The sequence below is a fragment of the Centruroides vittatus genome, unplaced genomic scaffold (assembly GCF_030686945.1).
Source record: "Centruroides vittatus isolate TY-2023 unplaced genomic scaffold, ASM3068694v2 contig_630, whole genome shotgun sequence".
Lineage (NCBI taxonomy): Eukaryota > Metazoa > Arthropoda > Arachnida > Scorpiones > Buthidae > Centruroides > Centruroides vittatus.
The window spans coordinates 842,381-857,129 of NW_027122387.1; the positions used below are offsets into that span (position 1 = coordinate 842,381).

The 14,749-nt window shown below is 37.7% G+C and overlaps 1 protein-coding gene across 3 annotated transcripts in view; it reads left to right on the forward strand.

The window, feature by feature from the left end:
* The window catches only part of LOC136979666 (homeobox protein extradenticle-like), a 73,069-nt gene extending 61,736 nt beyond the window's left edge, over positions 1 to 11,333 (forward strand). The window contains exons 4-9 of one of the 3 annotated variants that reach the window (XM_067275701.1): positions 1,759 to 1,949; positions 3,094 to 3,229; positions 3,980 to 4,073; positions 8,607 to 8,791; positions 10,367 to 10,462; positions 10,554 to 11,333. In XM_067275701.1, the coding sequence (XP_067131802.1) occupies positions 1,759 to 1,949; positions 3,094 to 3,229; positions 3,980 to 4,073; positions 8,607 to 8,791; positions 10,367 to 10,462; positions 10,554 to 10,574 (723 nt within the window). In that variant the 3' untranslated portion in view covers positions 10,575 to 11,333. The remainder of the gene's footprint in view (positions 1 to 1,758; positions 1,950 to 3,093; positions 3,230 to 3,979; positions 4,074 to 8,606; positions 8,792 to 10,366; positions 10,463 to 10,553) is intronic. The other 2 variants (XM_067275702.1, XM_067275703.1) reach the window with 2 other exon arrangements.
* Positions 11,334 to 14,749: the final 3,416 nt, after the last annotated feature.

Genomic DNA, 14,749 nt, shown 5'->3' on the forward strand with positions numbered 1-14,749 from the left:
GCGTGTCATCGAAGAAATCATAAATCTTAGCCACCACGCGTGATATTTATTACCGCCTAGGTTATCATTTGCTGTTGCTTCGTGCATTATATCCTTCCTTAATGCGGAATTGTTTCCTTCTCTCGCTACATCATTGATGCGAGACCCATATGGTCAAAACGATTGCTTTATCTTCTCTACTCGCCAAATGAGGTAGCACTGGCTCTTTCATACATCATCTTGCCTTTTTAGGCCGAGGTGTGAATTCTATACAATTTCTCCACTCACTTATAAATGTGTTTGTCCCCGGATTTCCGCTTGTCAAATCAATCCCGATCTTCCTTCCAAAATTAAGTCCCGCTTTAAATTTCGCCGTCTCCACTAAGGTTTACTTCTACTTGCTAAACTCGTTATGAATATTTATATTTCGGGCCGTTCGGTGTCTTTATTCCTCGAAAAAAGTCCTTAAAAATTATATCCGATGAGGTAAATCCCAACAAAACATCTTTAAGTGATCCTAGGATGCTGGAAAAACGAAAATCGGTCGTCAATTTAGTAAGATAAACCTTCATTTTTCGTGACTTATCGATGATTTTAAGTCCTAGAAGTAGTCCTAAAACCGAGAAGTAATCCTTAAATCCCGAAACCGGATTGAAAATTTACATTTTAAGACCTTTCTAAGACGATTTTTAAGGATCTTTTGCATCCATCCTACGTCAGTGGAGAGAAGGAAATTCCTAAACGTCATCCTGTCATTGGTCAACGATAAAATCCTTACGAGCGAACAACGATAATATTACTAATAATAATATAAATTTTATTTGCGAGTTTTAGTGTTTGTGTAATCATCCTCATCCTATTTCCACTTCATAAATGTTTATTTTTGTTAAGTAAAGAATTAGGATCTCCATTACCCGTCCGTCCACCTCATCCTGCACCATTACACACTGCAGACGATGGAGGGGGGACCAAATTACACTAGTGAAAGACGATGTAACGCTTTACAGGCACTTTGGACCAACCGACGTTTCATAAGGGTTATGATTCCCTAATCACATTGCACTAGGTGTGTTTTCTGTATGCTTTGACAGGTCGGCCACTGTTATATTAGATTTAGCCTCACCCAACCGATCGTTCGACAAGAAGAGAGGGGTTTTTTTTTCCTCTCTCTCCTCCTCTTTTTCTTTCTTCCTGCGTAGTTTTTTCGTGGCTGGCTCGCTTTTATGGAAACTTAAATTAGTTGTTTCTACTCCCCATCCACTTTATATAGGAGGGTATCCGTTCTGTACTTAGAGGATTGCTGGGTATTATGAAAAACGATATGGCAACCGTCTTGTCTGTCTGTCGCCGAAAGGATGGGTGGGAAGCTTTGTTTTTTTTAATATATATATATACATACATATATATTTTTTTCCTCCCTATCCAGCAGAAATGAGCGTTATTATGAATGGTACTCGTTAATCCGTGACTTCCTCCCCTTTCACTCCAATTTAAGCGGGCAAAACTGAATACGATCCTTTTCAGCTGTAATTTTTTGCAATTAAAAAAGAATATCGGGTCTAAAATTAGTGTTTGCAGCGATATTATTCGTGATATAATATATATATAAGAGTCAAAGCGAGTTTTTCTTGATTGATTGCCCGGAGAACAATACCGCCATTTTATGAGCATACGAGAAATAATTTCACTTTAGGTCGTTTCGGTGTTTAATAGACACTTTATTTTGCTTTAAATTTCGTAATAATTTCTCTCTTTATTATTTTCGAACTTTATTTTCAGGCGTGCAATGAATTCACGACGCACGTTATGAACCTTCTACGGGAACAGAGTCGAACAAGACCCATAACACCGAAAGAAATCGAAAGAATGGTGCAAATAATCCACAAGAAATTCAATTCCATCCAGGTACAGTTGAAGCAGAGTACTTGTGAAGCTGTCATGATTTTAAGGTCCAGGTTTTTAGATGCGAGGTAAGGAAACACAAATGTATATATATATATATATATTTTATTTATTTTTTTCCGCCCGTTTCTAACTAAAATTTATCATATTTAAAATGTATATATGCTTATAAAAAATATTTCGAACTCTTGCCAAAATGACTAGTTAGAAATTGGTAACAATTTTCGTGATGACGTAGAGTTGGGAAGTGATCTAATGGAATTGGGCGGCACAGATCGAAATTTGTTACGGTTTACAGCTGCAAATTAATTTCTCTCGATCCGACTGAGTATAACGTTGGTGCGTGATGGAATATATCTTAAACGTGTTTTATCTCCTTACAAAAATTGTAAATTTCGATTACAAAATGACGTAAAGCGATTTAAACACCATAGAAAAATTAAACATTTTGTGACGTCACCTAACATTCGACTCTCATTAAAGCTAATAAATTTAAGTAAACTTTACCTTTCCATCTCGTATGTTTCCATTATATATATATGTATTTATTTATTTATTTTTTTTAAAAGTTAAAATATTCATCCTTCGGCTTTAGGGAGGATGGAGAGTAGCCGACAAATTGGCCCGCTTTCTTTTTTATATAAATCAGTTTATATTGACATTGAACATGGAAATGCCTGCACATCGTGTGCACTACTTCATCCCGCATCCGATGCTACCTTTTGACAAATACAGTTCCATTTTTCGTTGTCATAGTAACCATCAACACTTCTCATTTTCGAGGTTGGTCAAGCGTGGATGAACATATCTCTCCGAGACTTTTTTCCTACAATGATTAAAAAGTAATCTCGTAACTTCCACTACAAGCACAAGTGTATCTCCCCAATTGTAATCCCTAACCGCGCATGCTCTTTCCCTTTAATTGCTGATGTTTGTTTTTGGATTTTTATCAGATTTTTCCCCCGTTTTCTCATCGTTTTTTCTCCCCCCCTCCTTTTACGCTCTTCTTTCATACCGCATCTGTTAATTCACAACACGTGTCGACGCTTTTAATATTAATTACCTACGTATTTTTTTTTTATTTCTCTCTTTCTCTCTCCTATCTCTCTCTCCCCTCCCCCAAAAAAATTTTTATATATTAATAAATAGACATTTAATTAAATTATCCGATCGCTTTTGTCCTCGTACACAACTTATTTTCTCTTCGTACAGGAGGAAGAGGAGGAATTTTAGTAAACAAGCCACGGAGATCTTGAACGAGTATTTTTATTCGCATTTAAGTAATCCTTATCCCAGCGAAGAAGCGAAAGAGGAATTGGCCAGAAAATGCGGCATCACGGTATCCCAGGTAAGCGCACGTTCGTCTGTATGTTCGAATTTAAAAATAAAATAAAATACTATAATTATTAGCTTATTATTTTTATCTGGAAACCTACTGAATTATTGAGAGGAACGAGAACATAAAATGATGTGTATCACGGATTCTATAATCATTACCGACTGGGATACGTATTTATATATATATATAACATTTTTTGGGGGGGGTACTTTTTCTTCTTTGGTTATACCTCGCTTGGCAGATTGCCAGATGCTTTTGCTCCGATGGAGTTTCATACTATATTTGTCGACATTTGTACTCCTCTTGATAATGATTGCGTTGTGCGCAAGTTAGCTAGAAAACGACCATTTAACTATTGAAGCGCCTGAAGAGATCTTCATCAGCTAGAGATTCCATTTTTCCCCTTCTCCTTTTTTTTTTCTTCCTCTTTCTCTTCTTTTTCCTTCCCCTCTCCTTCTGTCGTTTCTTTTATTTTATTTAATGTCAAAGAAACGCTTCGTTCCCTAACGAAATATATATATATATATATATATATATACTCTAATAATGTATCCTAGCAACTGTTGAAGTATATAGAAATGTGAAAAATTTTTTCCTTTAATTTTACTTAAATTTTCTTAGGTTTGCGTGTTTGAAAATTCTCTGGGGTTTCCCACTCGAGTGACTCGCTGATCGCGATTTTTATTTTTGTATAGGAGTAGTTTATTTTATTGTTTTCTTTTTTGGTAAGAATTTTAACCTGGTTTTTATCTCTTCCAGGTATCTAATTGGTTTGGTAACAAGAGGATAAGATATAAGAAAAACATAGGAAAAGCACAAGAAGAAGCAAATCTATACGCTGCCAAAAAAGCAGGTGGGTAGTTGGAGGATTTTAGAATAAATTCAAGTTTCTTACGTAATTAAAATTTAAGAAGAGCGAGAAAAAGATAGAAAGAGAGAGAGTGAGGAAAATAAATAAAATACACCCCTGCTAGGCGAAAGGGATATTTTTTAAGCGGAAAAAAAAGTATCAGTGACGTCACGGGCCGGCTAGCCAATCAACATAGAATATCATTACAAGTCTCCCATTAAAATGGAAGCCGGTGAAATATGCAACATCCACAACCGACAGACGGAAGTAGGAGATAACGAGGCTAAATTTTCCTCACCTCATCTCCGTCCTGGCGTCTCCGCCACTGTTTTCCAGTAGTGACGGTTGTGTACACATCCCTTTATCGCAGCCCCACAGATCTGTTTGCACGGAGAAGATAAGCCGTTCACCCGACTGCCGCTGTTTGCCTCCCTCGCTCTCTCCGACGAAGCTTAACTGGTTGCCTTCTTCTTTGCATATTTATTATTTCATTCATCAGCAACCTTCCAGCACACTCACTCTTTGCCCCTTCCCTCGAGCGCCGTTTTTTTTTTTTTTTTTTTTCTTCTTTCCTTTCTCCCCTTTCTAAAATTCACACACACACACACACAGCAGGATAGGAGAAATAAATTTTAATTCTGTTTATCCCACTTTAAATCTGTCGGTTTGTTTGAGTTAAAGCTTTTGGCCGCTGGAGGAGAGTACAAGAAGAATTCCCCGTGTTGTTCTCCAAGACAGTTTTCAAAGTCCGGAACAGTTGCCTGGTATGTAAGATTACAGCACCGACGATGGAATGCAGTTCGGACGGAACGGAATTCCGCAATATTCTTGCCTCGGAAACGGAAAAAAAATCTTACGATGCTACCGGCAAGTATTACATTCCTGACATATTCTCTCGCAATGCTTACAAGGCGGAGTGTCATCATTAGCAGCCACGTCACCGGATGTTAGCTAATTATCCGAGCACTAGCTACTTCCTGTCGTATTCACGGCACTTTCCCCTCATTCGCAAGCTCCCTTTCCACCCAATTTTTTTTTCTTTTTTTTTTTAATTCTTTCCAAATCTCGCACCCTCTGCGAGACAGCTTTTTAACCCAGAGAGTCGTTAAGCTGTAATCTGCAGACATTTACCATAAGTGGTTTTCTTTTTATCTCCGTCCGACTGTGAATTATTGATCCGTAACCGTCGTTGTTTTTCCTTGACCGTCTTAATATTAAATTCTCCGCTTTATTTCTCATCTGAATACCTGATCATAGACTCGAAAATTTGAATATTCGAAAAACTGACACTTCCACCAATCGAGGCGTTTTAAATGTCTGACGTCACGTCTAGCCGATCGAGTTCTGCCGGAAGGGGGGCGAAAGGGAAGATTTTTTAATCGGATGACGTCACGTCCGCCCATCAAGTTTTACCGAAAGGGGGCGAGAGGGAAGATTTTTAATTTTAAATATAATAAAGGAGGATGTTTTCGGATGACGAGCTTTGAAGAGTCTTCTATCTTCTTCATTTCTTCTTCTTTTTTTTCCTTCTTCCTTTCCTTTCGTCGACCTGATTTACAATTCGGTGTAATAAATTCATCATATTTTTCGGTGTGACGTCCATTCGTCGGTAAGGAATTGAACGAGTCGAAATTCACTTTAATAAATTCTCGTCGTCTCTAACTCATCTTAAGGTGAATCCAGTCAATCACGTAAAAGCTCAACTGAATTCTTCCATCTAGCTAAATTGCCAACACCATCTGCCTTAAGTGCAGCACTCAATGCAAATCCCAATCCCGTTGTACACAAAGCCTCATAACTTCGGGATTCTTCCACATAAGAATAAACTGTAACCAAGCGAATAATTTAATGCGATTATCATATATTAAGCCGTAATTATTTGAAATCGGGATAATGCGACTGGCCGCATCTCTCGATCTCCTCATTAAAACTATGTGAAAAGTGTCCGTACTACCGCGTTTCGAATCTTCTCCGTTACTAAAAGAAATCTTTAATTTCGAATTTAAATTCTCCTTAGGGACGTTACACCCGAGCGGGTCTGGCGCGCTTCCTCCTTGACGAATGTTCGGAGCATCCCCGGGGATGCTGCCTGCCTCTTCCAATCCTACCGAGCTTAAAAACATCGCTCCGGTTCGCAACTAGCAGCCGAGTCCCATACACGACTATCATCCACGTGTCTGTCTGCCCTTAAAGGATTGGGAATACCCGTGACACATGCACATACAAACTACCTCCTTGGGTGAATGGTCGGGTCGTAGGTGGTTGGTGTTACTATGACAACACCTAATGCAAACGACTATCCGGTGTTTGGGGCGAATTCAGTCTTTTGGGAACGGGCCAGGTGGTCGGCTTTAGACTTAAGTCGTTCGCGTGCCTCGTACCCATTATCTCTGATCGCTTCTCGTAGGTGTTAATTAGAGTGGTACGTTGGTCACGTTCAACCAACCCTCCCTATCACGTCTTAACTTCTAACGTCACTACCGATCCTCTTTTATTTTGTCTCGTATATTCAAATTTTTGAAATAATTATGCATGCAGTTTTTCTTTAGCGCCCACTTTTTCTTTCTTTATTTTCTTTTTTCCTTTGGGGACTGAGTTAAAAATTGTTGTTTAACTTGATTGTTTTCTGTTGCTATTTTAGAACTTCCCTCGTCTTAAATCATATACATGCAATGCACACAACGCAAACATCACTTTTTCTTTCTCTTCTCTTTCCTACTTTAAATTTTGGGCGGAGGTTTAAAGGCGCTAACCTCTCTACAGACAATATATATATGTATATATATATATTATTTTATTATTTTCAATATTCTGGGCTTACGTAGTTACTATTTACTTAAAATTGTCTCAAAAGTTTATATTCTATTCTTTTCTGTCATCAATATTTGAATATTTTTGTTTCTGTCGTAGGTCCGTGACACGCCTGTCCAAAACTTATACGTGTGTATGGAAGTCTCGGGGAAGGGGAAAAAACAAAGTTGTAAAATATTCTCGAAATAAAAAAATAAAATAAATTGCTTTTGTTCGGCAGGAGTATTTTCAATTGTACATTTAAAAAAAAATAAATAAAAATAATTTACTTTTAATCCTGGCTTTCGTTATTTTTTTCTGTTTCTTTTATATATTAGGTGTTAATTAGTTTAAGTTCCGTTATGGACTGTGACACCGGCCAAATTGTTCTTGAGTTGAATGCAATTAAAATTCATTTAATTATTATTTTTTTCGTTCTGGAAATCTGGCCGTAAAACCATCTTTTATTCTGGATTTCGAGGGGTTAAAAGTACACGTTAATTATTAGATTTTTATTCCGAATCGGCTCTCTTTGGTTGGGGATTTTTAGGGTACGAAAACCACCACTTTTGTTTTGGTGTTGTTCGGTGTGTTGCCCTGTGGTTTTCTATTAACCAATCTGGATAATTCGTTGGTATTCTTTGCGTTTAAGAACTAACCATTGTCACGCTTGTGACCGAAATGAAATAGTAGGAGCCATGCTCGTAGACGAATCCTCCAGCGCCTGGTACGATGATTGAAAGGTTATTTCTTGAATCATTCACAATTGCGGACGGCCTCCCGCCCCGGTTTAATGTAACAACGGCGGTGGCTGCACAATTATCGCGTATCGATAGCGTTATCTGGGCATCCGAACCCGTATCCGTTCAGGTGCATTACGCGGAGCCATCTTCTGCAAATGTTCTAATTCGAGCGCTATTCAGCCAAGCCACTTCGCCTGTTATTGACTCAGGAGTCATTTGTTTCCGTCTTATTAACTACAATAATTACATTGTAGCTGCCAGTGACATCGTCATTACCGAAATGCGAATAGGAGAGAGAGAGAAAGAGAGAGAGAGAGAGGATGGGGGAAGGAAGGAAGCAAAAAAAGAAGAAACTTGGAGCCGCAATTAAAACTTTACAAAGCAGGTACGGACACCTGTGGGATTCGAGATGACATTAATTGCTTATCCGATATCTTTAGCGCGCCCGTCTTCTCTAAACTTATCAGTAATTCATAAAGATAAGAAAGATGGTAATGCACACGTTACCCTTCTTTTATTTACGCTTTCTTTTCTACTGTTTAATTACTTTGTTTCATGCCTGTTGCTAATTATTGCGCACTAATCACTCGTGGCTTGTAAAAAGATGCCGTCTCAATTGTCATCTATACATCCACTTTATCAGTTTTAACAGACGTTTAATTATTTTAACGAAGAATTACATATATATATTTAAAAAAAAAGAGGAAAACAATAGATAAATTCACTATACGAGCCGTTAAAAATGGCGCGTTACATCGAAGTCGAGCCATTGCAAACGTGACACTTTAAGCGAGTCTCGCCGCTCCCTCCCTTTTCTCTGTACCAAAAGATAAAGATGGTAATATCTGGTACGTTGGTTAATCCTTTTGTCCGTGTCACGCGACGTCCCCTGGGCCGTCTAATGGATCTAATTTTAGTCTTAATGATGTTATAAGGTCAATTATACATTGAAAAGCGTTGTGATCACGCGATGCTAACCAGTGGTTTCTTGTTGACTTCGCAGCTGGTTCTTCCCCATATAACATGGTGCCAACATCTCAAGGTGGACAGCCAGGCCAAATGATCAGTCCACCTCCTCCGGGCAGCGCTCCGCCCCAGGACGGTTTATATAACATGAGCATGAATGGTGGCGATACTTACCAGCCAGTCTCTTCCATGGGAGCCAATGTACAGTCACAGGTAGGCCTAGTATGTATCCTGCAATTTTTATTTTACTTAAGTATCTTATTACTCTACAACTCCAAAGTTAATCTTTAATTCTATTTTCATATATCGCAAGAAGGAAAGACATTGTTTTTGAAGTGATTCAGGGGGGAATCTCTCTCTCTAGAAGCGTGAAAATTAAACTGTTTCTTCTCTACAATTCCAAGAGTAGGGATCAAAATTCCGATTTTGCTCTCAAATCACGACGAGGAAAATTATTTTACCATTAAAAATATCGGAAAAAATTTATGTGTGAGGGAGTGAAGTAGGAAAGAAAACAATTAAATTAGTCATTCTTTAATATCATTCATAAGATTCATTCATGCTTTTAATAAGCTCTGTATAAACAACCTCGACGTTCTCGTAGGGGGAGAAGAAGGGAAAAAAAAGCAAGCGAGCCATCATTTCTTCTCGTAAAAATATATTTTTAGCCACTTCAAAAACAATGAGAAAATAATATTTTCTTTGTAAACATTAAGAAAATTTAAATCTCGAAATTCCTTTATCAAAATAATTTTTTCTCTATCGTAATCACCTAAGCTGTCACCGAAATCTGTTATTCTTCAATTAATTAATAAACAATTAATCGAAAAATGTAATTATTACGGTTGTAAAACGTGTTCCAAGCGAAACAAAATGCACAAATGCTATATTCATGTTACGGATAGACCTACAAACAGCTACAATAATAATAATTATGCTTATCTTCCAGCAGGGTTTCAATCAAAAGTAACTCTTGATTTATTAAATGTCAAGAACAGAATGACATTTTTTTTTTTTTTAAATAAAAAAAAAATCTGTCAAGTAAAATTTTGTGGGTGTATTAATGGATTTTATAATATATATAAGTGTATATATACATACAATTTTTTCATTAATGTCGGTTAAGATCTTTAATTATCTTCAGCATCCAATCTGTTAATCAATTGAAAACTTAAATGAGAATGAATTTTGATTTAGAGATTAGAATGTCAAAATTTTAATAGAAACTTAATCTTTCATTGTCAAATAATCTTTGCAGAGATGTGCCATGATTCTGTTTTTTTTTCCTTCCCCTTCATCCTGCAGAATAATAAATCCATTCTAATAAGCGTTTGTTTAGCAAAAAGCACAGACTCTTCTCCAAATTAAAATTTATGTCTTAATTTCATTTTCCTCGTTTCTCTTGTTGATTTTTCTAAGAAGGCCTCTCGCATCCGTACACACACTTCTGTGTTTTGTGTAAGAGTAACCGAAAAATTGATTATAAAAGTCGTGTTTTCCTCCATAAAATCGGGGTTTTTTTTCCCCCTTCTTTCGGTATCGTTGTAGTTTAGGGGGTTCATTCGTTAAGGTATTCTACAGTAATTAAAAAAAGAAATAATCTGGCACTGTAGCGTGTTTCTTTAACCGGCTGAAAGGTAACCAGAATTCGCTAGTTTGCATTATGTCTGTGTGTGTGTGACTGGGAATTCTCTTCTAAAAATGCTTTAAAAAGATCACTTAACTAGTATTTTTTTCTTCCTCTTCTTCGTTTTACAACCGCTCATTTGTACTGACGATGACCATTTTTATTTCCAGGCCAACGCTCTCAGGCATGTCATCTCGCAAACAGGGGGTTTCTCAGACGGTCTTAGTGGACAGTCTGCGGCAATGTACGATCCCAGCATGCATCAGGTGGGCCTCTAACCTAAATTCTGTCTAACATTCTCCGGAACCGTCTATCAGTTACGTCCCTACTATAATTAATTTTTTGTTATATTGACAGGCAACGGAGCTTCACCCCTAGTTGAAGTTGAAGAGCGGCTAGCCGAAACCGAACGTTGGCTGTTTCGACACATCGTGCCAGTCCGAAATGTGTATCCAAAACAAAAATAAACAAAACAGCAACACGGAAGAAAAAAAAAAACAAAATCAGCCGCCCTCGATACATCTGCGGAAGTCTCACGTCTGGACCAGAGTGGCTCCCACCTGGAGGCGGGTGAGCCATCACATCTGATCTCTGAGGATGTGTCCGAATTTTTGTACAGAAAAACATCAATCAATCTCTCTCTGTACAGATCACATGTTGGACGGGTACTGTCTTCTCCCGTACATCTGTACGTTTGTCCAATCGTCCGCTATTATCAATGTCAGCCGTCCACTGTGGTGGGCAATATGGCGTCATCATTTTGGATCTCGACTGTTATTTGTTCATTATTTTGAGTTATACTACTGCCAGGGGGGATAATATTGCAGCTGTTATTGATTTTTTGAGAATAGGGTTGGATTTCTAACTCTTTATGCAATAAATCAGTTGAGAAGAAAGGAACACAAAAGAGGTAACTGCTGCCTCGGAAATTCTCTCATTCTCATTATCTATCTCTCGCCTGGTGGTGTAGTTAGGCTGTTTGTACATTGATATTTCACCCTGTATAAACTTGTAACCTGTACAGAAACGTGTTCCCAAATTCCTCTTACCCCCTAAGAAGAAAAAAAAAGCTGGAAAAACAATTAGTTCTCCACCGTGTCTGTAGTCAATAAAAAGGTATTTTTCCCTTTCAACAAATCTCTCTCGTATCTTTTTTATTATTTTTTAGACACTCGAAAACACAGAAGATATTTCTTTAAATTCGAAATTAACTAAAATCAAACTTTATTTTTAAAATATATATATATTTTTCTTCAATAAGAAAGCTGGAAACATGAACAATGTTTGCATTTATTTTATCCCGTTTTTCTCTTAGCCAGTTGGCAATAAAAGTGATACTAAAAATAACCTAAATATCAGGTGTAAATAAAACACCTTTGCACGACATTATTACCAAGGGGCAATATCTGGACGGTTTATAAAGCCAAAGGCGCACTAGGGTTTTGCCTTAGTGGGCAGTATGGTTTCTCTGCACGTGGAAACTATCAACTCTATCACAAGTGGAGCCACACTATTTATGTTGTGGTGAAAGTGGCACTTTGCCTCCCGTCTACATTGCTTCCGTCGTTATCACGTCAAGACTGTCAGCATCTCTCTTTTCGTTTCGACGTGACTACACGTATTGCAGGCCACCATATTGAATAGAGTCGCACATATAAGCCATTGAGGGAAAGCAAACCATTATCTGTAATTATGGACCTTAAACGTCCATAATGGAATCTCCCTCTTCAATTTTTGATTAGAAAAAAAATAAAGAAGAAAAAAAATCACCCTCTTTTTTTAAAGATTAAAATGGTTCTGTTATGTAAAGGAGTCCTTTCCAATTTTAAATGTAATTGTTCTCTAAGCGTGGGGAAGAGGGGGAGATTCAAAATTAGAGAAATAATTGTTATTGCTGGACAGTTTTGAGCCAGATGACGATTTTTTTCAGTTTAAAAAAATTGATTTTTAATGCCATTTTTGAAGTTTATTTACGCTTAAAAAATGATTTTTTTCCTTGTCGTATAAACAATTTAAAAGGTTAATCAAGTTAAAATTATAAAATTAGCATGAAATTCTTAAAGAAAAGAAAAAAATTTCTCATTCGATTCCTATTTTTATCCAAGTAGTTTAACATCAGACTGATTGTTTAGTAGAAGAAAAACTGTTTTCACTGTAGGATGTAAGGATCGCCTGCAACTATTAGTCAGCACACCACATGTTCTGTTAGTGACAATGTAGCAAGATGAACGGATAAAAAACTTCAGTTAAAGAACACCGGGGGCGGAGAAGGGGGCTCACATTAACACGGCAATCACATCAGTCAAGAACAAAGCCATTATAGAGTTGAGAAGAACATTGGTGCCGACTATCGGCTGTTACGTGGTGCAAATATCAATCACTACTCACCCACTTCTAGACACGTGTATTGATTTCTTTAATTAATGCCACCCACCGAAATAGATGGGATTTTTGATGTATTAATTTTCCTCGTGTACACTCTCTCTCTCCAAATTCGTTGGAGCATTTCTCTATATTGCAACTACGACCACGTTGGTAACGTACGCGGATATTTTTAAAGTAATATTTTCCTTTATTAATTTTATTATGGATGTCCACTTTGGACATCCATAAACATGATATGGAATAATATTTAAAAATAATAATAGGTAAATGTTCTGCAGTTGAAAGCTGCAAGACGGATCGTGTGGTGGATTCGAAACTCTTCCCCCCTTTTCCTAGTGACCAGCAATAAGTGGACGTCGGAATCCATCCGTCTTCTGTCTACTGTATCGGACCAGATTCTTCAATATCTCCTGCCTCCTCCCCATCAATATCCTCGAATTACCTCCAGTAACATCGTTAACGGCTACCTACTATAAATCGTTGGACCACCAGCTCCACTGGAGGGACAACTTTAGATATAAATTCTCCATTTTCTTCCCCATACCGCAGCCAATAATCTGCTACCCACAGGTGGACATTCCTCCACTTTTTTCTTCTTTAATTTTTTTTCCCCTTAGTTTCCTGGTGGAAACTATTCCCCGTCTTCCTTTATAACTTTATTAATAATTTATCTGCTATGTCACGATTAGTGTCGAGCTCTTAAAAGAAATAAGAAGTAAAATAAAATAAGGCGCGACGGGTAGTTCAATTTAGACGATGATATTGCTACTGTAGTAGAATTTCAGCGCGCCGGCTTCTCTCGCCAATCGATTTTGAGGACCGGGTGTTAAAAAAGTATTCGAACCAGGCAGTGCCGGTCACGTGACGGGCGTCGATAGAAAATCGATCATTTGGGGGGTGCGAGAGACGAAACTTAACCACTAGGAACCAGTCGGAATTTTTAATAATGCATGGATTAATTTTGCTTGCAGCATAAAATATGCTTATGGTTACATGGTAGTCATTGAGAGAAAGGCGACTTAGACCGGTCCGGCCTCGTGGACATCACGTTAATAGAATAATAAATAGGGTGGTTATGAATTTGGTATCCCATGGTGGATTTAGTGCAGAGCCTCCTGATAGATTTCTTACTGTGGTCACAAGAGAATGTGCTGAATACAAACGACAGAAAAGACCGGGGTGATCGCCAATTGTCTTGCTGTGGCACGTTTCTCCTGCAGAAGGCACATTTTTGTCACTTCTTGTCGTCTCTGTCTGTCATTGGACTGAAAACATGGACTTTTCATCAACGTTCTAACCCCCCTGTGATTTGATCAAATGGATTTATAGCTTTCGTGATTATTATAGTCAATTGGTAAAGGAATGAAATGGTTTTTGGTATGCCGACTGTAAACAGGACGGCAAATATTGGATCTTGGCTTGCACTTCATAACTTTTACTCGGCTTGTCTTTCTCGGAAAGACTGATCGATAATTAGTCTACACATATCTCTATCCCAGCGGTATTTTACTTTTGTGATTTCGCTAACGTGTCAATCACAAAGCGTTGTACAATTCTCCAAAGTGGCCTTCGTCTCTTTTCCTTTATTTCCTTCATTTTCTAATCCGCAAAACTTCCCAAACCGAGTGGAAGTTGCACAGGATTAAGTGAGTGAACTCTCGGTGTCAGTCGTGCTGACTGACAGTTAATGAAGGAGCAACTATGTTGCTTAAGGTTATTAATTGAAAAATAATGAAAAATGATTATTAAAATTAAAACAAAACATTTATATAAGCCGGGTATTACCCTTCAAAAGAAAGGAAGGAGTCAAAGAGCGGAAGCGGACTTCCGTATGCCATAAACACTTAACAGAAGATCGTTGGGTAGTTAAGGCACATTAACCACTAATGAGGTGCAGTAAAAATTTAACTACCGGTAAAATTAATAACGCAGAAAACCTTAAAATTTCAACGCTAAAGGGAGGAACAGAAACGATTCTAGCATTACATGAGATGACGTTAATGTTTGCCTGGAAGCATGCTGTGAAAAATATACTTATCAAATCGTTTAAACTCATATATGGCTTCTCTGTATGGTAGGCGAAAACTGCGGTGAAGAATGCATCACAGGGGTTCTGCTAAATGATAGGTGTTAATCCGTCGATCCGCTTGATGCGTAATTTCCTGCAC